The sequence below is a fragment of the Elephas maximus genome, chromosome 21 (genome assembly GCF_024166365.1).
Source record: "Elephas maximus indicus isolate mEleMax1 chromosome 21, mEleMax1 primary haplotype, whole genome shotgun sequence".
In the NCBI taxonomy this organism is placed as follows: domain Eukaryota; kingdom Metazoa; phylum Chordata; class Mammalia; order Proboscidea; family Elephantidae; genus Elephas; species Elephas maximus.
This window is the reverse complement of record NC_064839.1, coordinates 40,565,799-40,591,566: the sequence shown is the minus strand read 5'-3', so window position 1 is coordinate 40,591,566 and position 25,768 is coordinate 40,565,799. Positions and strand designations below refer to the sequence as shown.

At 50.5% G+C, this 25,768-nt stretch overlaps 1 protein-coding gene across 2 annotated transcripts in view; it reads left to right on the top strand.

The window, feature by feature from the left end:
• The window catches only part of FA2H (fatty acid 2-hydroxylase), a 48,912-nt gene extending 23,348 nt beyond the window's left edge, over positions 1–25,564 (top strand). Inside the window, exons 2-7 of one of the 2 annotated variants that reach the window (XM_049864980.1) lie at positions 5,562–5,639; positions 16,387–16,529; positions 17,310–17,416; positions 22,454–22,626; positions 23,651–23,903; positions 24,278–25,564. In XM_049864980.1, the coding sequence (XP_049720937.1) occupies positions 5,562–5,639; positions 16,387–16,529; positions 17,310–17,416; positions 22,454–22,626; positions 23,651–23,903; positions 24,278–24,357 (834 nt within the window). In that variant the 3' untranslated portion in view covers positions 24,358–25,564. Of the gene's footprint in view, positions 1–5,561; positions 5,655–16,386; positions 16,530–17,309; positions 17,417–22,453; positions 22,627–23,650; positions 23,904–24,277 lie in introns of both variants that reach the window. The other variant, XM_049864979.1, reaches the window with a different exon arrangement.
• The last annotated feature ends 204 nt before the right edge of the window (positions 25,565–25,768 follow it).

Below are 25,768 nucleotides of genomic sequence, written 5' to 3'. Positions count from 1 at the left end.
TTATTAATGTAGGATTCAGCAAGTACGTGAGTACTGACCCTATGCTGGGTGCCGGGGACCTAGCAGTGAGCAAGACAAGCAAAGTCCCTACCCTCGGGAAGCTTACATCCACGCTTGGGAGGCATCCAACAAGTAAATGCTTAAGGAGAGAAAGATGCTTTCAACCCTGGGCACCACCCTGCTGAGACTGGCGAGGCTCCTTACCACACAGCCATGGGCCTGACGAAGAAAGTGCTCTAGCCTCGTCTCCTGCTTGCCTTCCTGAGGTGGAGAGGTTAGGAGGGGCCGGGATATGGGGAGTTTGGTTTTCACAACCATCCTTGTTGCCCTAGGACAGCCTTGTGTCCCTCAGGTAGACCCAACACTGGTGACAGGTGGGCTGGACACCCCGTCAAGCCATACTCATTAACACTTGGGCTGATCATTCTTATGAAAGCCAGTTTAAGTCTGATGACAAAATTAGTCACTTCCCTTACCAAATACTAGAACATATTCAATCCAAAGCATCACTCAGAATAATTTCCAAATACTCGAAAAGAGCACTTTTCAGACACTTTTGGGTTTTTAAGCTCCCTTTGGCTTGCTTCCAGGATCTGGAGAGTCTTTTAAATAATGCATTGTGGAAGTTTCCAGGAAACTTTTTTTTTTTTTTTAAGTTTTCTGAAGTTTGGGTTGTACCCTAGTGCCCAGAAGTGACCTTTACACATTTCTGATTCATGGATGGTGTTTGTGGAATTCAAGGGTGAGCCCAGCTCAACTATAAAATAAACATGGAATGTGGAAGTCTGGAAAACATGGCCCAGATCAGTGTGTGGGTGTCATGGCTCCTAGCAGTTCCTGGACACCCCCACCCCTGCAAGGTTCAGATGGGAGCAGCCCACAGAGTAGGAATGGGAGACCCTCTTCAGGAGGGTCTTTATCTTGTCCACATGTGGAGAAAGTTTTTAAACCTTCTGAAATCTCGCAGTTAGACTCTGGGAAAATAGTTAATGAAAGATGCTCTGGAGGATCTCAGTGTGTCACCCTGAGGCTGCATGTACCTCAGGTTATTTCTGCTGCTGGAGCTAACCCTGTGATGCTTGCTCTGGCTGTCCTTGGAGTCTCCTTGCTTATTGGAGGTATGTGAAATCTTGTGATAATAACCTGGGCTTCTGCCAGGGAGGGGTGTAGTCCTGGTGAAGTCACCCAGAAAGTGCCTTGCTTGTATGGTCAATCTGAAAATTTATTTGTCTAAAGCCATATCACTCACGACATTCCTCCCTGCTGGCCCCAAGACCTTCAAGTTGTGATTAAGCTGGGGCAGGAGAAGGAGGAAGGAGGAGAATGAGACTGTACCTACCCAAGGGGTCTTTGAGCTCCTGGTGTTAAAAGGAAAGAACTTCCTCTTCCCCTCTACCTTCCCCTTTCTGTCCTTTTTTCCTCATTCCCCATGAGCAGTGGTCCCCAATGCTAGTTCTCTAACTGGAGCTAGTCCATGATTCAAGGGAACCCTCTTGGGAGAATCTCTGACTGCTCCATGCTGGGCATACAAGCCTGTGAACCACGATCCTCTGCTTCCCTCATTTCACCGAGAACATTCCAAGTCAAATGAAAAAGTCTTAGGAGTGCACTTTCCATTTTCAGCCAACACCTCTCTGTGAAACTGGATTTCCAGTAATTTTTTAAATAAAAACTTAGATCAGTTGAACATTTGATCTCTCTCCTGTTGCATGTCAGTTATAGAGCCCCATATCAACCAACTTGAACCAAGAAAGCAATTAGGCACAATTCATACTCAGAAAACAAAGATGTATGTTGTAATTTTTCTGCATGAATAAATATTTTAAAATAGAACCACCTATCTTTTTTTAAAATGCCTGTGTAAAGTTGCCAACTGCCCTTCCTTGGGAAGAATTGCCTTTCTTCTACAAGCATGTATTCCCTTCATATTTGGTATTAAAATTTCCTCTTTATTTAAATTAAAGGACACTGGTGACAATTTTTTAAAATACCTTTATTGGGAAAAATAAAATGTTGGCAATGCCATATCAATATCTGTCCCTGGTGGTGCAGTGGCTGAGAGCTGAGCTGCTAACTAAAAGGTCACCATTCAAATCCACCAGCCGCTCCTTGGAAACCCTACGGGGCAGTTCTATCCTGTCCTATAGGGTTGCTATGAGTCAAAATCGACTGGACGGCAGCAGGTTTCGTTTGAGTTTTGGTACTTTTAGTTTTGCTCCTGTCTGTCCTGTATACTTAGCCAAAGGCTACTGGGACTCTATGCCAGATCATTGGAAGTTTGACCCTTATATCGGGCATGTCCTATCCAGCCCAGATTGGCATTCTGAGGTGGCATGGTTGGTGTGCTGGGCCACCCCTCTCAGTTAGAGGACTATGTATACTCTTATACCAGGTGCTAAGCACATGTGCCCACCCCATCCGTTTCATATTCCCAAGGAGCATGAGCTCTGCCGAGCTTCAGCGTTCCACCCACAATGACCAGGCCCCCCACACAATAGGAGTCTCTGCAGGCCTTGGCTGCTTTGCAAAGACCAAGCATTGAAACATTGTCTACTGAGAAAATAACTGGTGGAGTATCTAGTATTGGCAAGAGCCCATCCCAGGCACCATGAGAAATAGGAAATAGGAGTCCATAATGTCCCTGCCCTATTGGAATCTGTAATATCATTGAACAAATAAGATAATTACCCAAACATGTGAAAACATCAAGAAGCAGGAAATTCCAACTGAGGCAGTGGAACACATAGTCTGATTTTACAAAAGTCTGAAATGAAGAAATAATTTCTGGTTAGAATGATTAGGATAGAAAAGCAATGTGGTAGAGAAAATATTTTCAGAGTCCAGCTGCTGGATTGAAATCCTGACTTCACCCCTCACTAGCTGTGGGACTGCTTCATGCCTCAGTTCCCTCACCTGTCAAGTGACTACTTCATATAATTGTCAGGAAGATTAAAGATTAATGGGCACATAATAAGCATTTATGAAAGAGTAACTTCCATCGTCATCCTGGACAGGGTGACATTTGAGCAGGAAAATGGAAGGCATGATAGAAAATGGCAAGTCATTCTTTTTGCCTAGAGGGAAAAATTGGGGTTAATTCAAGGGCATAACAGGAGAGGAGTTTGGATAGAGAAGAGACTTTGAATCCAGGAAAGTCAAGTATAAGCTGATTGACAGAGGATGACCCTATGTTCAATTTTAGGAATGCTGTACGGGAGGTGATGGCAGGGCTTTTGGGTCAGACTATGATGTGGGCAGTTGGAAACCTCTCCTGGGGCAAGGAGCAAGGTCAGTGTCAGAGAAAGAAACATTTCAGAGTCTTCTGAACTGATGCTTCCAGCACATTATGGATACTCAAAAGTGTACAACAATTGATGGATAAATGAAAACAGTAGATGTGGGTGAGATCCCCATAGGTAGAGAGAATTGAGGGAAGAGGAAGGGGGCCATTGCAATATATCACCGAGACCACCAGCTCTTAAAAAGGAAGCTGACATGGAGCTGGGGATTTCTGTCCCCAGAAACCCTCCTCGATTTTCCTTTTTCAGGCTTTCTTCTTTTCCCACTATCTGCTGCTGTCCCACTTGTCACTACTCTGGCTGCCCCAGTCTTCATCCCTACACATTTGGTGCCTCTCCATTGAACAGGTCTGCAAGTCCAAATCACCTCTTAGACCACACTCGCTGTCCATACCACACCAGCAGCAGCAGGCCATGAAGAAAGCGTCAGGTGGCCATAAGCTAAGTGAATTAGGCACATAGGATGGCGTCCAAAAAAGCCAATGAGAACTCAGTTCCTATTATTAGGACTATGACGTTCCACACAAGGGAGGCAGGAGCCCTGCTGTGTTCTGCACTAGTCCCATCACACCTTGAAGGTTGGACCAACTGTCATGCTTAGAGGCCCCATGTGTCCTAAGAGGGTCCTGGGAACAGCAGTCTTGGCAGGAGGTAGGAGTATTTGTTGTCCTCAAATACTTATCAGCCTGTCAGGTGAAAGAGAAAGGGCCCTATGCGGTCCTGGAGTGATACCTGGAAACCTGGAGGCAGCCAGGAATAAGGGAGAGTTTTCTAAGGACTGGCGTTATTAGAAAATGGCCTGGCATCTGATGAGCAGAAACGTGAGTTGGAAAGATGAGTGCTTCGAATCCAGTGCCAAGAGGCAATGTGATAGATGCCCTCTCTTCTGTTGCCAGTGGTTGTTTAGGTGGATATTTCCAAAATAGGTCTGTGTCTGACACTCACGGTGGGCCCTAAGACAGTCCTGTTTTGTTGAGAGTGAAATGGAGTTGCCATGAGTGGGGTATGCTGGGGTGTTTCCACAGTAAAGCAAAATGGGAAGGAACAAGATTATTGAGCTACTGACATGAGAAAAGGGAAAGACATTTATGTTGGATTTTTAGGGAGTTCTACTATATGATAAGCTATACAGTCTCCCCTTCTTTGTCCTCAAGAGAGCATACACTTTTTTTTTTCTTCATTCAAATATTAGCATGGTGACACAGACTAAAAATACTGAGATACACAAACCAAGACAGAGTCACAAAAATCCACTTTTATTTGGGTTACATATAGCTTTTCCCAGAAAATGCCAGTGTGGTCACTGCCATCATCAGGTTCTCTTCGGTTCATTTGGAAGCAAAAATGTAAGAATTGTAACAATAGAAATTCCAACTGGCTGCTCAGATAGTTTCCTCAGCCTCTTTCCAATGCCCCACTTCCAGGACGACCCCTCCATGGCCACCCAGCACCAGGGGTTTCCTTAGTCACAGGTACTCAGCATGCAGGCCCCCATTGGCAAGGACTCTCCCCACCCTTCCAACAAGGAAGCATGAGTTTGACGTACATGCTGGCCTTCTCTCCCTGGCCTCACCCCGTGTGACGACAGAGCCGGCTCAGGCTGTATGATTTTTCCCAGCACATTCCATTTCTTTCTGACTTTACCTCTTTGCCAGTTTGATTTAACCTTGAGCCCACTTGGGCACTCTTTTGCTGGTTCCATCCCATGTTTGGCTGCTGACCCAGACATGGGATTGCTGGAGGGACCGTCTTCCTTATTCTCTGCTTCTTTCTTGTGGGTAGCTCAAAGCCCCAGCCTGTGACCTTCAGGCTCTATTGAATTAACTAGGGAGAAGGGAGGCGGATAGTCACCAGGCGTGGCATGGTGATCCCTGCCAGGTGCCCTGGTGCTGCCCTGTGACTCCCTGTGCCTGGCACCAGCCAGGGACCTGGGGTGAGACCAGCAGGGACCCTGAGTATTCCCATAACTGCAGTCTTGTCCCTACAGCCTCTCATCCAGCTTCTAGGCTCTCCAAGATCTTTCTGTCTCTTTGGTTTGGGCAGAAGTCTTTTTTTAAGAGAGACGTACAGAGAATAATGACACCCACATCAATGTCTGTGTGTTTTCAAAAGTGCTCAGTATTCTTAATTTTCACCTACCCTGTCCCACCCATGGGGCTCGTCATCTTCCTGGCTCCCTCATCCCCTGGGGGGCAGGCCCAGGGCTCAGCTCTCTCCCCCACCCACTGTAAGTAATCACCTCATCTTCTTGTCTCTTTCCAGGGTTCCTTGGAGAACGGGGCTGTGGCCTCCGTGGAGACTCAGAAGACAGACCCTGAAATCGAACCAAGGTTTAAAGAGGTGGATTGGGAGAAGGTAGCTGGCACAGGACAGAATGGGGGCTACTGGAGCGAGGAGAGGGGGTGTGGTGGCAAAGCTTATGGTATCCATGACATGTACCCAGCGAAGATTAGGAAGGGGAAGCAGGTGCCCGAGGCTCACAGACGTGGCCTGGGCAGCATACCGAGGCAGGAGGCTGCAGTGGGTGTGTTTGTGAAAAGCTTGGAAAAATACAGAAGAGGAAATCTCTGTCTGTTCAGGGCCAGTCCCCAAATACCCCTGGAAAAGAAAAGATCTTCCACCAGGACCCTTGAAGCTGGGGACAGTGACAAGTTCAGCCCAGACTTACCCCAGCTTGGCTAGTGTACTAGGTGGAGCTGCCCCAGGCACCATACCAGCAGAGTCACATGCTGGTCCGAGGTTGGGCAGGAGAGAGGGCTGGCGTACTCGGCATTGTTTGGGGGAAAGCTGAAAGGTCCCACAGAGCCCTGCTACACATTTTCTTGATATTAGAAGCTAGCGTCTTTCCGTTGTAAAGCAGACTCCGTTTGTTTATTATGTGAACCCTAGAGGAGCTGAGCAGCCACAGGTCAAAATGCAGCCACTCAGTGGGGGCTGGGGTAGAAGTAGCAATTCTGGGGGCTCTGGAATGAGCAAGGCCTGGGTGCCCCTTACCTTCAACCGAGATCATGGGACCGCCCCAATGCCATGTTGCCATTTCCCCTTGGGATAGCCATGAAGTATGCGTGTCCATAAATGCCCAGTCTGGGTGCCCTCTGTTGGGCCTGTGAAGAGCACCTGGGACACAGAAGGCCGTAGGACAGGATCCTGCACTCAGGGAGCCCAGGCCACAGGAAACCAGAGATGGTGCCTGTCATGCAAGCATTGACACCACCCCTGGGAGAACCTGGGAGCCCATAGCAAAGGACACCTCTGGGTGCTGACAAGGGAGGCTGGATGAAGCCGTTCCATGTTCTGTCCTCTTCAGAGAGGCCACATTACCTCTTTACCCACCGTTCGGCAGCGAGAAGAAATGAAGGTGAAGTTCTGCCCCCAGGTAACCCAAAGGAGAAGAGAAGGCCAGAGTGAGGAATGGCGTGCCTGCCAAAGGGCTCACGGAAACCTGGTTCTGATCCTGGGCTTGACCACAATTCCTCACTGCCAGGGGTTGGCATAGATAGGCCCACCCAGGGATCAAGGCCGGGGAGCCTTGGTACAACTGACTGACTTTCTGGACTTGTGCCTGCTTTGCACGTGGGTGCTAGTGGTGAGGACAGCCAGCTTGAGTGGGACAATGACTCCAAAAGCTGGTGGAGGCAGGACCTTGCCCTGAAGGAAGAGCTGTAGAGGAGGAAGAAGGGGCTGGGGAATGAGGAGGGGCCAGACAGTGAGCCGGGCGTGTATCTAGTTGGAACTGTGAGTGGGCAGTGAATTGCTCTGAATGGAAAAGCCAGAAAGGGCTCCTTGGGGTGGCATCTATGGGCTTCACTTAGGAGTTGAATGTCAGAGACAGCTGAGCCAGTCTGGATGAATTTACGGCAGTGATTGGGGCAGAGTGACAAGGAAAGAACCATCATGTAGAGGGTTGGCAGCTGTCCCTAAGGCTGGCTGGGGACAGGCAGGTCCAGGATTGCCACCCCTGCTCTGGGGAAGGCTCTGCCCACAGGATTCTGGGCTGACCCTGGCCCTGCCACTGCAGGTGGCTCCACCACAGGGAAGCTCCCAAACCCCACCTGCCAGGGGACCACACTCCGGAGAAAGGGTGCGCCTCCTCCCTGGGGCCTGCTCCCTGCAGCCACTCACGTTCACTGCCTCTTTCTCTCACTCACATTTTCTCTCTCCTCCTCCCTCCTCTCCCATGTCCCCGGCCAGAGAGAGAGGAGGATGGGCCGAGCCTGGAGCCTGACCAGGTGCGCCTGAGCCCAGCGCGGGTCTGCCTCAGTGCCAGAACCTGGGCTTTCCAGGGTGGATGAACAGTGCTTCTCTTGCTTGCTTTTTTTCTTTCTTTCTTAAGTACTAAAAAAGTCCTCCTTCTCTCTCATCCATCATCTGGCCAGTCTCCAGCCTCTTTGAGGACTCAGAGAGCCTGAGAGAGCCCATAGCCACCTGTCTCATTTGAGCCCCACAGCAGTAAGGCTGTTGGAACCTGTAACATCTGTTTCTGACTCAGACCCCGGAGCTTGGGGGGTCCATTGGGCCTGGACCTTGAGGAGCCAGGAGGGAGGCCCACAGGGCAGTGGGGAGGATTTACATGCCTGCCTCTGGGGCAAAGGGACTTTGCAAAGTTAATCCTTCATGCTTTGCATTCAAGATGAGCCCCTCTGAGTGCTGCTGAGGAAGGAGACTCCCCGGCCCAGCCCCTCAGCTGGAAAGAGTGAGGGAAACTGGGAAGGCGGTGTGGGGCTGAGGGCAGAAGTTTCTGAAAGAAGGAGCAGAAAGGGCCAGGGGCGAATCCTGGGAGAGGTAGAGTCCTGACTTCAGTCTCTGCATGGAATTCTAGGGGAACCATTTCTAAATCATCCCTTCCATCACCTGGTCAGGCAGAACCAGGCTTCCCTGTGGGACAAGAAATCAGGCTATGGCTCCTCACCCTGCATGCCTCTTCCTATGTTCAGGAAACCCGAGCAGCCTGTGGCTTACCCCAGATCAGGTGGGAGATCTGCTGCTGCCCTGGGCTTCTGGGCACACCCACCCCATTAGTCCTGCATTTCACTACTTCACCAGGTCTTTTCAGAGCCTTCCCCTCTAGCCTTCTCTACCTTCCCACTGTTGGAGCCAGCCTCCAGATTGAACTGGTGTTGAATTCGGCCCCTGACCCCATCCCCCTGGGCCACAGAGTTAGCACCTCCAATCATCTAATAATTAACATGTCTTTTACTAAGCATTTACCATGTGCCAGCCACTGGTGCCAAGCTTTAAATGTATTATCTAGTATCCAGTTTAATCCTCCTAACACTACTGGGAGATAAGGATTATAATTATCCTGATTTAACTGGTGAGGAAGAGCAGTTAAGTCTCCTGCCCACAGTCACTCTGTGGTTAGCTGCTGAGCTAGCTGAGCCCCCTCCCTTCCCAACAGCCTCCTCCTGGTGTCCTTGACAGCTGGCCCGGACTGAGACTCTGAGGCCTGTAACAGCAAGGAGGAAGTGAGCAGGTAGGGGAGGTGGCTTCCAGCCCAGCCTCATCTCCTTCCCCACCCTGCCCCAGGCCAACCCACACCCCAGCATAACCAGCTTCCCTCCAGTCGCAGGGCCTGTCAGCGGGTGTGGGCCACCTTCTTCCCTCCAGACAGGTAGAAGCAGCCAACCAGGGTGGGGTCACAAAACAAAATGTGGTTTAGGCTCCTCAGCCCCTCCCCCAGCCCTGCTGCTCCCTGTACCCCCTCCCACCCCCCACCCCCACCCCTGTGGCAGACACTCAAGCATGTACCACACACAGGCACCTCTTGACATCAGGAGCTGCTCCCTGGGTCCCTGGGGCCTGGCTGAAGATGTTGATGTTGGCCATATGGGTTTAACCCTTTCAGGACCTCAGATAGGTCTTAAAAAAAACCAAACCCAGTGCCATTGAGTCGATCCCACACATACCAGATAGGTCTCAGAACCCAGGAAAATAGCACCTGGATGAGAACAAAGGGCCCATTTGGCCAATCCCCCTCTGGAAAAGGACCACCCTTTCAGAGGGTACTGGCCTGGTTTCTCCCTCTCAAGTCTTCTTTCTCCCCTTGAGCTGTCCCCTCTCCCCCAGAGTAGGGGTCTGGAGGGTCCATCTGCCTAGAGGGATCCCCCGGGACCTCCCCAAGGTTGTCCTCGCAGGGCCCAGGGTCTGTGGTGTCTCCTCCCTGCCTAGAGCCCCTGGCCCCTCTGCATGAGAGCTCAGCCGTGCTCAGAAAACGCCCCCCACCCAGGGCTGAAGTCAGGCAGGTGGGCTTCAGAGGACACCTTCAGAGGGCCATGGACAGGGCAGGCTGGGAGGCAGGAGATGCCGCTAGATGACCATAGACAGCTCTGGGCCTCAGTTTCTCCATCAATAAAATGGAGGGTATTCTTCCTGCCATTGAGGGGGGGCTGTGGGAATGCTAGTTGGTGTCTGGTAGAGAGTACAACGGTGGATCAAAAGTGAAGGACCATCCACCAGCTTTAGGATGGGGAGGGTGGGGGCCCTTTGCTGTTCTTCAACCCCTAGGGCTGAGGTCATGCAGGCTTTGTGTGTGACCTGCGGGAGCCATCCATCCCTCTTCTCTCCTTGTGGTGCCAGCCCCTTTGTTCCTGTTCTCTGCCTAATCTCATCTATCTGAACCCTCATGGGAATTCCCAGCTAGACCGCCCAGGACAGGCTTTGCAGGGCCACCAAGAGCCCCTGCTTCCCTGCCCCCACCAACTGCCACTAGACTAGAGTCTCTTACAGACTCAGAGACTTGAGGATTCATAGCCACGGGGTTCCTGATTCAGCTGAAAGCAGATCTCCTGGCCTATGGTTAAGAGCATAGACTCGGCTCAGGTTCCTTGGTGTCCTCTGTAAAATGAGATTGTATGTAGCAGGCTCTACCTCTCAAAATTAAGGCTCAAGAAAGACAATGAACATGAGGCTCGAACCCCAATTGGGCCTGTGACAAGGACTCAGAAAACAGTGGCTGAATTCTTCTTGAGCTTCTTGTCCTTACTCCCCTGCAGGTTGGAAGCCAGAGAGCTGCTCTGGAGCTGTGTGTTCTGGGGTTTGGGTAGACATTTCTTTAAATAATTGCCTTTGCTCATGGCTGGTGGTAGGAGGAGCTGCTGGCACTGAGGAATGGCCCTGTCCCCACATTTGTCTGGTTTGGGGAGTCCGAGCTCCCCATTCCTGGACTGGGGCTGCCCCAGGGAAGTGTTCTATGCTCCCTGGCCCCTGTGCTGCCCAGGAGGAGGGAGATGGGGAGCAGGAGGCCCCTCTTCCCACCCCAACAGCAGGCCCTTCTGCAGGCGCATTCCTGGCATAGCCCTCTCTCTCCTCCCCTTGGGGCAGGAGCAGAACTGGCTGGGGGAGGGGTGCAGGGCAGCACACAGTGGGCCCTGGTTGGGGAAAGGGCTTTGGACCAAACCCACCCAACCTGCATCTGCTTCCTGGGCCCAGCCTGTTGCTTAGGGATTTTGTGTTCACCATAGGGCACCCCCCGACCAAGCCTGCCCCACAGCAGTTTCTCGGCACATTCTCACCTTCATCTAAGTAACTGTTTTTCAGCTGGGCCTCTCTGAGCATCAGGTTCCACAGGGAAAAGGGGGATTTGCTGCCAGACTAGCTCTGGGAGCCCCCATGTGCCCGAGAACCGTAGGCAGCTCATTCTCCCCTCCTTTCCTACCACCCAGGTTGCTGGTGTTTCCCTGTGTCCCCAAGCCTTTGGGAAGTAAAAGATAAGAAGGGGCCATGCCCAGGTGCCAACCCAGCAGGAAGACAGAGAGACATTTGTGTGAGAGGACTAAGGGGTTGAGGTGGCCCTCGGCCACATGGATTAGGCAGCAAAATTTATCTTCTGTCCCTTCCCTCTTTATTGGATGTTGAGCTGCCATCTCATGCGATCCTCCCCTCTCAAAACCAGTTCCTGGCCAGCTGCCACGTGGGAAAGGGTCAGTAAATTAGAGGCATTAGATGCCCCTGTGATAAGGAGAATTGACAAAGGACACCCTGTCAGTGCATGCACCATCTCAACCAAGGCAGGTCACATGGGTTGAGGGTTCCAGCTCTTGGGAATGGTGTGGAGGGGCCTACAAGCTGGGAGGGGTAGGGAAATGGGGGGCTCCTACATCAGGACCAACCATCTCTATCTCAAGAGTCACATAACGCCCCTGTGCCTCACTGTTCTCATCCATAAAGTCGGGAGGAAGTCAGAGGGCCTGGATTTCTGTACTTATATGGTAGGTTCACTGTACTCCCTCTGTTATAGAACAGCTAGAATAGCAGGACTGAGGCTCCACTGGAGTTTATAGGTGTTAGCCTCAATAACTAAGGGGGTTGTTTGCAGGGAGGAGAGAGAGACCTTCTTGGGATTCTTCCAGGATGGTTCTTACATCCCCCAAAGGGAAGTGACCCCCTGTGGGCATCAAGGAGGGTACCTCATGAAGATACCCTATGGGCTAGACACGGAGCTTGGGTTTGAGGTCCTCCAAGTCCAGTAAGCAGGTCAGAAGCAGCCTTGGGCCTGATTCTAGATATCCATTTGTACAGGTGGCCAGAGCCCACTGTAGAACCAGGGAGTGACTGAAATTGTGTCCATACCTCAAATAGGCAACAGGAAGTCAAACACAGACCCCTATGTTGGAGGGCTCTGCTCCCACCACATCTGTAAACACTCCTGCAGCAGTCTAGTTCCAGCTTCTCATGCATGTTCTGTCCTTTTGTTCTCTTCCCTTTGGAATAGAGTGTGCCATTCAGGCTGGACTCCCTGCTCCCCTAGTCATTTCTTTCTGTATCTCAAATGAACTAAGCTTATGAATCCTATGCTGTTTTGTACTTGTTGATGAAATAAGGGCAAAATGAACTAACATTTGTCCAAATCCCACTACTAGGCTGAGAGAGGGGGCTGCCTGGCCACACCCCCATGCAATAGCTGAAAATGTCTATTAACTAAGGGAGCAAAGTGTGGATTAAGTATACAAGAGACGATGATGAGTTAAGAATACATATTATCAACCTTAGAGTAACCATGGGGGGTGGGAGGGAATACAAAAAGGTATAGCTAAAAAGCCAATAACCAAAACAAACAAAACCCATTGTCGTCGAGTCGATTCCGACTCATAGCGACCATAGAAATGAAATATCCAGAATAGGTAAATCCATTGAGACAGAATGCAGATTGGTGGTTGCTAAGGGCTAGAGGAAGCAGGGGAAATGGGGAGCACTGGTTTAATGGATACAGGGTTTCCTTTTGGGTGATTAAAATGCTTTGGAACTAGGCAGAGATCGTTGTTGCACAATGTTGTAAATATACTAAATGCCACTGAATTGTTCACTTCAAAATGGTTAATTTTATGTTATATGCATCTCATCTCAATGGGGAAAAAAAGCCAATAGTGGAGATAGAATATTTTTAAGGTAATGCAAATAAGACAAGAAAGGAAGAACAGAGGAAACAAATAGAAAATAAATAACAAGAGGTAGACTTACCCTAACATTAAATGTAAATCAACTAAACACGCCAATTAAAAGACAGATTATCTGACCCAATAAAAAAGTAAAACCCGTCTATATGCTGTCTGCAAGAGATGCACTTTAAACATAAAGACATAGACTGGTTGAAGGTAAAGGGTGGGAAAAGATTCACCATGAAAACACTAAGGAAGCTGGTGTGGCTTTATTAATATCAGACAAAGCGGACTTCAGGATGAGGTTCGCAATGAGTAATACCAAGGTTCAAAATGATAAAAAGCTCAATTCATCAAAAGGACATAACTGGGTATTTTTGAGCAAGTCACTTCACCTCAGCTTCTTCATCTGCAAAATGAGGGTACTAATAGGACCTACCTTTTTTTGGACCTAGTTAGAGGTATGGTGAGGATCAGATGCTTTTTACACGTAAAGTGTTTAGAACCATGCTTGACAAAATGCAAATGCTCTAAGTGTTAGCTCTCAGTGTTATTGCAATTGGAACAGAGCCTCAAACTCTCACCATGACCCTGACCCAACTTCTTCTGAGGTGGAGTTATGTAGGGTGCAGTGAGATAAGATGTAAACAAAGGCCATGAGCTGGTTCCTCCAGTTCTCTTTCCTGGTGGGGTGTGTGTGTGTGTGCGCGCGCACACGTGTGTGTATGTGTTTAGAGACCTAGGGTAGAAGAATGGAAGGAAGGAGCCAGAATGAATTCAGTGAATCCATTTGCAGCTAAGGTCCTGTAGACCCAAGGGATGAGGGCAAGGAGACATGGGACTGGGGCCAGGAAGGGATCAGTGACAGCCTGGGTTTGGTTGCTTGCCTGATTTAGCTGGTGCTTGGGTAGATGGCTCCGGGCTGACCTGGGTCATAAGCAGGAGGTAACCCTCCTGCCACAGGAAGGCAGCCAGCACCTGGGACCTGCTGAGTTCTCACGGCAGGAACCACAGCCATCTTTGGACCTTTCCCCATGGTCACAGGCATAGACAGAGTGACCAGTGACCTGCCCTGCTTGCCCTGGGAGCCCCTACAGTCCTGCTCCAAGGCTGTGACCATGGGACTGGCTTCATATCCAGTAGAACTGGAAACACGTGGAGGCCAGTGCCTGAGTGACCCACTGGAGCCAAACAGCTTTGGCATGGAGGCCTGTAGAAGGATGAGATTCTAGCCAGGGCCACAAGAAGGCAGGTTTCTGGAATCACTGTTGGCTCTTCTTCCCAGGCATGAGTGTTCTTCTTCCACCTCCACCTCTTCCTTGCTTTTCCTGTCACTGCCACCCTTCTTACTTGCAGTGGCCTCCTAACTCTTGTCCCTTGCGTCAGAGATTGATTGAACACCCACTGTGTGCCAGATGCTGTGGGTGGGGGCAGCTTAACAGACAAGAAAACGGAGGGGCTCCAAGAGGTAAGGACACTTGCCCAGGATCACAAAGCTGATAAATGGCAGAGGCAGACTTTGAAGATGCTTCCTGACTCAAGTTCACTGTTCTTTACTTAATTTACTGTTATTGGTCCAGGCTAATCTTCCCCAATACAGTGACTCTTCAGAGATCTTTAAGGGTTCCCCATTGCATTGAGCTGTGATCTCCAGACTTTTTGGATCTTGCATCCCTATGACTAAAACTTTTTGGGCACACTGTCCATAAGGAGCCCTGGTGGCATAGTTATTAAGTGTTGAGCTGCTATCCAAAATGGTCAGTGATTTGAACCCACCAGTCACTCTGTCTTAGTTATCTAGTGCTGCTATAACAGAAATACCACAAGTAGAAGGATTTAACGAAGATAAATTTATTCTCTCACAGTCTAGGAGGCCAGAAGTCTGAATTCAGGGTGTCACCTCCAGGGGAAGGCTTTCTCTGTTGGCTCTGGGGAAAGGTCGTCATCATCAATCTTCCCCGGTCGAGGAGCTTCTCAGTGCAGGCACCCTGGGTCCAAAGGACACACTATTCCCCTGGCTCTTTCTTGGTGGTACGAGGTCCCTATGTCTCTCTGCTTACTTCTCTCTCTTTTATCTCAAAAGAGATTGACTTAAGACAGTACTTAATCTTGTAAATTGAGTCCTGCCTCGTTAAGATAACAGTGATAATCTCACCTCGTTAATTTCATAGAGTAGGATTTACAACACACAGGAAAATCACATCAGATGACAAAATGATAGACAATCACATAATACTGGGAATCATGGAGTAGCCAAGTTGACATACATTTTTGGGGGACACAATTCAATCTATAACATACTCCATGGTAGAAAGATGCCTTAGAAATCCTATGAGGAGCTCTGCTCTGGCCTATAGGGTCACTATGAGTCAGAATTTACTCAGTGGCAATGGGTTTGGATTTTTTTGTTTCCATTATATGCATATTTTTGCTATTTACAAATTATTTGCATGCACTACTATACTCTTAGATTATATACATTAGAAAACTTTCAGAACTGGTTTAAAGATGAGATAAATATAATTAGAATGTAAGTTTTTCCCTCACCTTCTGGGGATCAGCACGGGAGTACCCATGGGGTACCACACATCTACCCCTTGGAGACAATAGGCCAGGAGGACAAAGTGCCAACCCTGGGCCTGGTATAGGGTGTTCTGTTCTCTAAATCTTTCAGCAGTTTTTCTCCTGCTACCCCGCAGACAGTGTCAAAGTACCAAACAGGCCACAGTTGTTCTAAGTCCACATCTATGTCCCTATTCCCTTTCTTGCCTTCCCCTCTTCCCCTCTGCAAATCCTTTGTGTTGTCCAAGCTCCAACCCAAACCCCAGGTCCCCTGCAAAGCTCTTGTTCCCTACCCTGGAACCAGGCACTTGTACCAATCATCTTGCCTCCTGATCAGAGCCTGCCTTGCAATACCACTAAACTCTCTTGTCATGTCTCATCTTGCTGGCACCATTTTATTACCCATGTTTCTTAGCCTTGGAAACTGAGGCTCAGAGACCTCAAGTAATTTGCCCAAGGTTACACAGTAAGTGGTAGAGCCAAGATTTGTCCCCAGGCCAGACTCCAGAGCCCGAACTCAGATTAAGCACTAAACTGAATGAAGCAAAGATGGTCTCTTAAATTCCTGTTTATTCTTCCAGCACCTACCATAGAAGTATAAAAAAAAATACATTTGAAATATTAAACAAATTGTTGAATGAATGAGTGGATGGATGAATGAATGAATCACCTATGCCAACACCAAGGGAAAAGGGTCTATTTCATTCCTGGCACAGAATATATTGGCTCCTTTGCTTGAGGAGTCCTGGGGAAGACTTCTGGCTTCAGGTGTGGCCGAATCTCAGTACTCAGATATCATCAGCAGAATTCTGTGTCTTCTGCTCTTGCTTGGCCTTCCTCTGTGCTGGCTGTGTCCTCAGGCAGGCTCTGCTAGCAGCTCCAGGTTCACACCCTGCAGCTTTGCAACTCCAGCAGGAAGAAAGTCTGAAGGCTTATTGCACCACCTTGGGTCATGGGCCTATTGTGGATCCCATCGCTATAGCCAGGGGACAAGTGGCTTGGTCAGCTTTGGACCACTGATGCAGGAGGGTGGGTAGCCCTATACAGTCCACATGACTGATGGGGGGATCAGGATGCTGCAATCAGGAGTTAGGAGCATGAATGTGGACAGGTGTGAATATCAAGCATACACTTTACCTTGTGTCTTGCAGGACCTGGTGGACTGGCAGAAGCCCCTACTGTGGCAGGTGGGCCACTTGGGAGAGAAATACGATGAGTGGGTCCACCAGCCGGTGACAAGGCCCATCCGCCTTTTTCACTCAGACCTCATTGAAGCCCTCTCCAAGACTGTCTGGTGAGCCCTGCTCTGAGCCCATGGTGGGCTGTCATGTTCTCCTAATGGTACCAGCCAGATATGGAAGGGGAAGAGGCAGTTGAGTTTCTCCCCAGAGACTGGGGCTGTGCTATAAGCTCTTGGGGAGGGTGGGGTATGCCTTATGTACAATCCATTCTACGCACAGTTTTGACCACTAAGTGGTCAGAATACAGTAGAACTGTATTCTGTATTCTGTATCCAGCATGTAGCCAGAAACTGCTTTGGATGCCAGGTTTTCCAGGCTCTAATACCCATGGGGAGTCCTTGGGTGATGCAAATGATTAAGCATTGGACTACAAACTGCAAGTTTGGTATTTCAGACCCATCCAGAGGCACCTCGGAAATAAGGCCTGGCAGTCTGCTTCCAAAAGGTCACTGCCTTGAAAATCCTATGGCGTAGTTCTACTCTGCACATGTGGGGTCACCGTGAGCTGAAATCAATTCAACTAACAATGCTCATGGGAACAATTTTGCCTGCAATTGGGTCCTCTGCCATAAGAGGTCAGTGTCTCTCCAGCTACTCAGAGTCAGCAGCCTTGTGGACACAGTTGCCTTCTGCCAATAATTCATTTAAGAGACAGAAGCATATGGACTCACAGACTCTCTCCTCTTTTCTCCTCCCCCACGCCAGAGTCCCTTGACCCCAGGTCTCCATTTGCTTTCTTGACTCCCTCTCATCAAGAGGTATGTCACTAGGGAAGCTGGACCCTGTTGAGCCCCCATGCATGTGTCTCTCTCACCCTGGTGGCCCTCCTGCAGGTACAGTGTTCCCATCATCTGGGTTCCCCTGATGCTGTACCTCAGCTGGTCCTACTATCGAACCCTCGCTCAGGGCAACGTCCGGCTCTTCACATCCTTCACCACAGGTAACTCTAAGTTCCTTCCTGATTTGCTCCCACAGATCCTGGAGGTGAGAATCCTCAGTCTCTCTCCAGTCCTGAGTTTCGGAGAACACAGAGCCCAAAAACATATCACAAAATTGTTTTAATGAAGCCTAGCTGTAGGAAAAAAGGAGAACTAGTGGTGCAGTGGTTAAAGTGCTTGGCTGCTAAGTGAAAAGTAGACAGTTCGAACCCACCAGCAGCTCCTTGGGAGGAAAATGTGGCAGTCTGCTTCCATAAAGATTACAGCCTTGGGAACCCTATGGGGCAGTTCTACTGTATCCTATAGTTTCGCTGAGTCTGAATCGACTTGATTTGACATGACAGCAACTGGTTTGGCTTTTTTGATTTTTATAAGTAGAAATGGTCTTCTAAAGAAAAATTTTGCCAGACTTCCCCCAAGTGCATACAAATACCAGCAACAGATCAGGAGAAACTAAATGGAATCATTTTGTCAAGTGGCATAGCAGGAAAAAAGGGGCCTTCTCACTGAGCCTTGTATCAGAACATGTGTGACCTGGGTTCTTTGTCCAGCAACTGGATGAAATCATTCCATCAGGTGGCCTACCTGGGAGCTGGACTCAGAATGGCCCAGAGCACAGATTAGCAGGAAACATAAGCGAGAGACCCTGGAGTATCCTCGATGTCTCTGTGTCAGAGGCCTGTGCAGCAGAGACCCTGATGGAGTGCCAGCCCCCGCCCTCTCCTGAGCGCTTGCCCTGGGCCAGTCCTCTGCTTTCCAGGGACTGTCTCCCTCCCAACAGCCCATGAGAAAAGTGTCATCGACATCCCCCTTTAGGATGAGGAAATGAAGCCTCAGGCTCACGTGGCTGGAATGTAGGTACCAGGTACCTCCAGCTTGGAGGCAAGGGGTGGGAGATGGCGGGGGGCAGCCTGGGGCAACTTGCAAAGAGCCTAGGAAGTGGAGTCTCAGGGTGGCCCATAAGATTTGAGTGTGGCCACTTCCACTAGCCACTTTCATAGGCTCACTGCCTACCTTGGGCCTCCAGGTACATGCCATCTGCCCAGGTGGTCTCTCCATCCTGGCACAGCCTTGCCTGGAGAGATGCTGGTCCATGGTGGGGGCTCAAACAGAGGACCCAGGAAGGAGAGGGGTGCTGGGACTAGTGTGTCCCCCAGGTTTGCTCCCCTCTCCTGATCATCCCTTGCCTTCCTGCCTGTGAGCCCTGGACCCCACACTCTCTACCAGATGCAGGCTGTTTCCCCGCACTTGGATAGGAGGTGCCCGGGTTTTTCCACATGACTGGGGGAGGGGGAAGGAGCAAGCTGCAGGAGCTCCCTTCCCCCCAGCACAGAGCTGCTGCTGGTCCCTGAGGATTAACGTGTGTGTCCTGAGAGCCAAGGTTACCCTTTTCTGCCCACACTGAATAGCTCAGGCACAGCACAGGGCTTGTTGCTCAGAAGGCCGGCTAGCTGAATCATCCACTGTCCCCGGGCACTCCCTTAACAATCGCCAACAGTGGCAAGGCCGCCAGAGCTGCGGGGGAGGAGCTGGCCAGGCTGGAGGTTTGGCCCGGGTCCCTCTGCCGGATTCCTCCAGAGATGCCACGCAGTACCAGCTCCAGCCCGATGGGCTATGCTGGGGTGAGGGGGCGGGAAGGGACTTGACCTATAGGAGGGAACTTTTCTGAGTGGCAGGGAGGGTGAGTTGAAGGCTAGGTCAGCACCCCAGGCCTCTGCAGAGTGCTGCAATTTGCCTGTCTAATAAAGGGCCAGTGTGGAGGGGTAGCGAGCCTGAGACCATGATGCCAGCGATGGTGGCGTGAGATACATCTCCAAGCCTCCCACATCCCCCAGCCTGTAAGGCAAGGCACAAGCCACAGGCAGGGAAAATAAGAGGGGCCCTGGTGCAGCTGCATAATAAATGCACAGGAGTTGGGGCACCGAGCACCAGGAAGCTGCATGGAGACACAGGTTCAAGGCTTAAGATCCTACATGCCTGTATGACAGTGCTTTGAAAAGCAGAGGATTTTGCAAATTCAGGATGGCCCCAGAGCATTGCTGAACATGAGTCAGAGCGAGGGCCATGCTGGAACTGTCACAGAATGACCTTCTTAGATGGGGATCCCCAGCCTCAGTGGGATCGTGACCAGGCAGTGCTCCTGCGTGTCCAGCCCTTGCCCTGCTTGCAGAGAATAAGCAGTGAGGAAGGGTGCCTGCAGCTCAGGGTGGGATGATGGGAGGGCAGAGCCTGGGCTTTGACCCAGCCTGGGAGCCTTGAAGGGGATCTGCAATGGCTTATCAAAGAAGGAAACATGCGGACTGAATCTCAAAGGATAAGAAAGGAAGAGAAGGGCACCCCAATGTTGGAAACAAGCAAAAGTACAGAGATGGGTAACAAGTATGGCACGTCTAAGGAGCCACAAGTGGTTTGGATTAGTCACCATGCAGGGTAACAGGGAGATGAGGCAGCGCCAGGTTGTGGGGTTTGGATGCTGCCTGAAGGTAATGAGGCATTGTGGAAGGGTTTTAACAGCTTTGGAGGCAGGGAGTTGGGTTGGGAGGCTGATGCAGTCATCTGTGAGAGAGGTGATAAGATGGTGGGGGACTAAGAGCATGAGCCAACCCAAGGAAGTGACACTGACAAGGCTTGGTAACTATTTGGACAGGGGGGAGAGTGAAGTTGAGCATGACTCCTTGGGTAACTGGATGGACATCAGTGCCCCTCACTGAGGAAAGGAACCCAGGAAGAGCAGCCTGGGGTGATGGGGTGGACAGGAGAAAAGAGGAAGATAGCGGGGCTTCGTGGGTGAGATGTTAACCTCAAATAGAGGTTCCCGTGGACAGCCTCGTGGAGGTGCTCAGGAGCTGATGGTGGTTACAGATCTGGGCTGTGGTCAGCATGTGGGGTGTGGTTAAAGTCAGGGATGGAATAGGGCAAGTGCTTAGAGAGAAGGGTCAGGGCTTAGACTGTGGGGACAGAGAGGCAGAGAGTTCCATGATGGAGTCTGAGAAATAGTGTCCAGAGAAGAGAAAAGCCAGAGTCCCAGAAGGCAGGGAATGGACCTGTGTATTCTCACTTCATTGATCCCACATCCTTCAAGAGTCTGAAAAGTACTCCCTAGAAAAAAGCATGCAGAAGGTATATACTCTCAGCAGGCTCATAGACACCTAATTTAGGACCCTTTGGGCATTCATAAACCTCAGGTTAAAAACCTCTGGAGTTGGCAGATTCACGAAAAGAGTGGCCACCAATGTCATATGCTACAGAACACTAGAGATGGATTGAAAAAATACCTGAGCTTGGCAAGAAATACAATGTGAATAGCCCTCACTGTTCTAGTGGATTGGGACAGAGGACAGATTTTATGGATTTGAGGAGCAAATGGGAAGCGACAAAGTAGAGACAGGAGTCTAGCCTACCCTTCCGGTAAACTTCACCACAACGGCGCAAAGTCCATAGTGGGAGCCTGACCTGTGTTGTAAAGATAAGGAGAGGCTGAAGATGCCCCCAGGGGTCGGTTGGGATGGGGGGCTTTGGGAGGAGGCAGGCTGAGGGCTCCGCATGTCCTAGCTGGATGAGCCTGGCAAGTAACATAACTTGTCTGTAGGTCCATGTCCTCATTCCTAAGGTATGTCAGTACCAGTGCTCCTCTCACAAGGCGTAATGACAGTAAGTACGAAGTAAAGTACTGGAACAGTACCTAAACCAAAAAAACCAAACCTGTTGCTGTCGAGTCAATTCCGACTCATAGTCATTTTATAGGGCAGAGTAGAACTGCCCCATAGAGCTTCCAAGGAGCCCCTGGGGGATTTGAACTGCTGACCTTTTGGTTAGCAGCTGTAGCTCTTAACCACTACACCAGAGGGTTTCAACCTAGTACATAAAGAACCCTGCAATATACACAGGTACCCAGCAACATACATAGGTATCCAGCAATAAACATCAGCTGTTATTATTACTATTATTATTCTTATTGGGCAGGTGCACTGGCACAGTGGTTAAGCGCTTGGCTGCTAACCAAAAGGTCAGCAGTTTGAACCCACCAGCTGCCCCATGGGAGAAAGATGTGTTAGTCTGCTTCTGTAAAGTTTTACAGTCTTGGAACTCTATGGGGCAGTTTCTACTCTGTCCTACAGGGTCGCTATGAATTGGAATTGACTTGATGGCAATGGGTTTTTTTTTTAATATTCTTATTGGGTAGTGGTGGTTTGGTGATGGAATTCTCACCTTCCTTGTGGGAGACCCGTATTTGATTCCTGGCCGATGCACCTCTTGTACAGCCATTACCCGTCTGTCATTGGAGGCTTGCATGTTGCTGGGATGCTGAACATGTTTCAGCAGAGCTTCCAGACTAAAATGGACTAGGAAGAAAGGCCTGGCAATCTACTTCCAAAAGCCATTGAAAATCCTGTGGAGCACAGTTCTACTCTGACATACAAGGGGTCACTATGAGCTGGAATCGACTGGACAGCAACTGGTTTTAAATGGTTATTATTCTGATCCTCCAGTGCCCAGGTGCCTGGGTGCACACCTGTTTCCTGAGGGGCAGGATAGGGGCAGAATTGGGTGTGATTAAAGGTGGGTGAGAGGATGCAGAAAGCACAGATGCTCATATGCCATGATTGCAAGTCTGGTCCACTGAGATTTCTGTACCGGGGTTTCCTTGTCCCTCCTGCCGCATAGTTGCTGGTTGTTAGCATCTTCACCAACAACCCCTGGCTCCACTGACTTATTCAGGACGGCCCTCTGCCCTCCCCCATCCCACTGAGTCAAGGTGACCCTTCCTGGGGAGGGGTCTAGTGCCCAGCCACAGGCCCTCTAAGGAAAACAGCACATCTCTGTCTGGCAGCCCTATCATTCACCCAGAGAAGTCCTTGCAGCCTCTTCCCCGTTTTTCCCCAAGAGCCCCAACAGTGTGGCCCAGCCCCAAAGCTGGTGAACAGAGTGCAACAGCTCCTAAGGTGACCATGGTGGTGAGGCAGGGCCCTCTGGGGCCACAGGCACGGTTGGGCACAGGGACCATTTGCCCTGACGTCGCTCTCCTGGCTGCCCTGTAGAATACTCAGTGACGGTGCCAGAGTCCATGTTCCCGGGCCTCTTCATGACAGGGCTGTTCCTCTGGAGCCTCATCGAGTACCTCATCCACCGCTTCCTGTTCCACATGAAGCCCCCGAGTGACAGCTCTTACCTCATCATGCTGCACTTCATCATGCATGGTCAACACCACAAGGTGAGGGCCGTGGACCTCTCCAGCGGCTGGTTGTGGGGTGCGAGCAATGGGAAACCAAGGGCGCTTGATGGTGCTCAGAGGGGTGGCAGGTTGGGCACCCTAATCTGAATCAGCCACATATAGAGGGGCCGTGTGTGTTTATGGCATCGTTGTTTATACCAGATATTCAGCACGTATATTTCATGCATTGCAATCTTTAATCTTCACTACAACTCATTCATTCATTCAGAGGTGTTCACTGTGAGTGCCTGCTATGTGCTAGGCACTGTTCTAGACACAACTGAGAACAAAACAGACAAAAATCCCTGCTCTTGTGAAGCTTCCTTCTAAGGGAGGTACTACGGTTCTCCCCATTCCACAGAGCAGGAAACTGAGGCTTGGGGAAATTGAGGGACTCACCCAAGGCTTCACTCAGCACAGCCAGGGTGTTATACCCCATTCTGTGGACTCTGAGTCTATGCAGACTCCTGGGCTACTGAATTGGCTGCTTCAACCCCGAGAGTGACTGAACTCATTCAGACTGACTAGATTAAGTTGCTGCCAGGAACTCAAGATAAAATCTCAGTTGTTTTTTTTTTTTGCATATCTGAACTTGTGTCCTGAAAAATATCATTTCTGCCACATTTTCTCTGATTTATGCCCAGCAGTGAACAGAATTTTGGGGGAGAAGGACTCCCCTTTGAGGAGAAAGAAGGTGTAAGGAAAAGTCCAGAGCACGGGGCTCACTGGGGGATGCCTTGGAACAGGCAGAGAACACGGTAGAGGGGCAGGGATGCCACCGGGGTGGACAAGGCTTCCCTGGGTAGACCTGCCTTCCAGTCCCAAGCCTCTGGGCTCGGTGTGTTGCCTTTGAACAGTGCCAGAGCAATGTCCTCCCCAAAGCCACTAAAGGTACCACACCTCCCCATGACAGGCAGCTGCCCCTAATGTACTGTCAGGGCTGCTCCGCCCCATTTCCACTGGGAGCCTCTCTGGCCATGCCTGCTGTGACTACAGACAGGCCCGGTGCCCTCTCCACCCGCAGTCTCCCTTCGACGGCTCCCGCCTGGTCTTCCCCCCAGTGCCAGCATCTCTAGTGATCGCCTTCTTCTACGCGCTATTACGCCTCATCCTGCCCGAGGCGGTGGGAGGCACTGTGTTCGCTGGGGGCCTCCTGGGCTACGTGCTGTATGACATGACTCACTACTACCTGCACTTCGGCTCTCCTCACAAGGGCTCCTTCCTGTACAGCATGAAGGCCCACCACGTCAAGCATCACTTTGCACATCAGAAGTCAGGTGAGGACAATGGGCCACCTAGCCTCCCCGGGTGTTTGGCCTTTGAGCAACAGGTGCAAAGGCCTGAGGTGGCAGTAAGCTTGGCAGAAAGGAGGAAGGAGGCTGGAGCGTGAGGAGAAGGTCAAAGGAAGGGGCAAACAGGGCCAGGCAGGGGCCAGGCCAGCCTAGGACCTCAGGCAGATCAGGAATTTGGGTTTCTTCAAAGTGCATCCCTGGGAGACTATAAACACCTAGGTGCCCTGCCCTTGGCTTCTCTCAGCAGAGAGAGATGTTGAAATGGTCCCTGACTACTTACCCCACCCTGGCTTCTGAACAAATGTGTCCCTGCTCCCTCAATAGGGCCTCATTTCCAATCCGCTTGTCTCCTTCTCTAGGATTTGGTATCAGCACTAAGTTGTGGGATTACTTTTTCCACACCCTCATCCCGGAGGAACCCCACCTGAAAACGCAGTGACCACGGCCAGCCCCTCCGTCCTGCCCTCAGCCCAGCCCCGGCCTTGACCCACTCCCACCCCTGCTAAGAAGGTTTGTTTGGCCAGGCAGCACGGGCTTCTTGGAGGGTGCTGGGGAGACCCGAAGATGGGACTGACCTCCTGACCTGCCACAGGAAGTTCATGTGCACTTGGTGGCAGGTGGCCCTCGGGGACTGGCTCTTTCCTGGAATATCCCACCTCCCTGCTTGCACCCCTGCCAGGAGCCTCAGCCCACAGGACTGCTTCAGGCCCCACCAACCACAGCATCTCCAAGGGGAATGAAGGAAACTGACCCATGGGCCAGGCCCTTGTCCCACCTGCTCCGTGCACAGCAAGGAGTGGCATCTGTGGGCTGTGAGACCCTGCCTTCCTCTCCTGCTTGGGACTTCCTGGGGAGCTTGGGTCTTCCTCAGGAGGGAGGGAGGGGATACTGAGGCAGATGAAGGGCTCTCACAAGAAGAATCAGTATGATGCCTCCCAGGGCACTACCAGGTCCAGGGGCCACTGGTCAACCCCTGCGGCCAACCACAGATGCCAGCTCTACCACCAGATGCCTTCACAGTACATCCAGCACCCGCCTTGGACTTGCCAGCCTGTGCAGATGGGCTGAGGTGCTGGGTGTTGGCCTTGAGGCTGATGGGAGCCCCAGCCCTTTCTTTAGTTACCGCTAGCTGCTTCAGCCAGAATCACAAAGGTTTTCTCCAAGAGAAGCTGAAAAGGCCTCTCCTTTGGGGGGAGCCCTACCCTGTCCTCAGCCATTCTTGGCCTCTACCTGGCACAGATGGCCCCTGCCCACCCCACCTAGGACCGTCCCTGCCAGTGCCTCCATAAGCTGACAAGAAGCCTTTACGCAGTGCCTTATCTCCCCAACTTTGCTCTCCTGCCCCCCAGCCCCAGACCCTGCAGATAAGGTCCCTCCTGTACTTCCTCATAACTAAAACCCACTCTGTGCACAAGAGGGCCTTATTTATAAACGATAGCCATGCCGTTCATCTGACCCCAGGCTGAGTAGCTGGTCAGACCGCCCTTTCTAATCCTTAGTATTGCTCCTATATAAAAAAGAATTGTTTTGCCATATTTTTGTTCCCTTCTTATCCCCCAAACAGTTACTACTTGAAACTTTTTAAAAAACTCAATAAGTGTAAAGACTAAAGAGAAGCAGTTTGATCCTGTGATTTGTAATGTTTACTGCAGAACTATTTAAAGATTTTGGAATAAATATACAAAACTACCGTTGTGAAATAAAGATGTAAATAAATTGTATATTTTGAAAAATAAAACATTGAAAAGAAACTAACAAAGGTTAATTGCTGCTTGTTGCCTGCGCCTGGGGACATCACTCCCACTGACAGCTGTGGTATTCCACTTGAGAGGGCTCTCTTGTGGATTTCA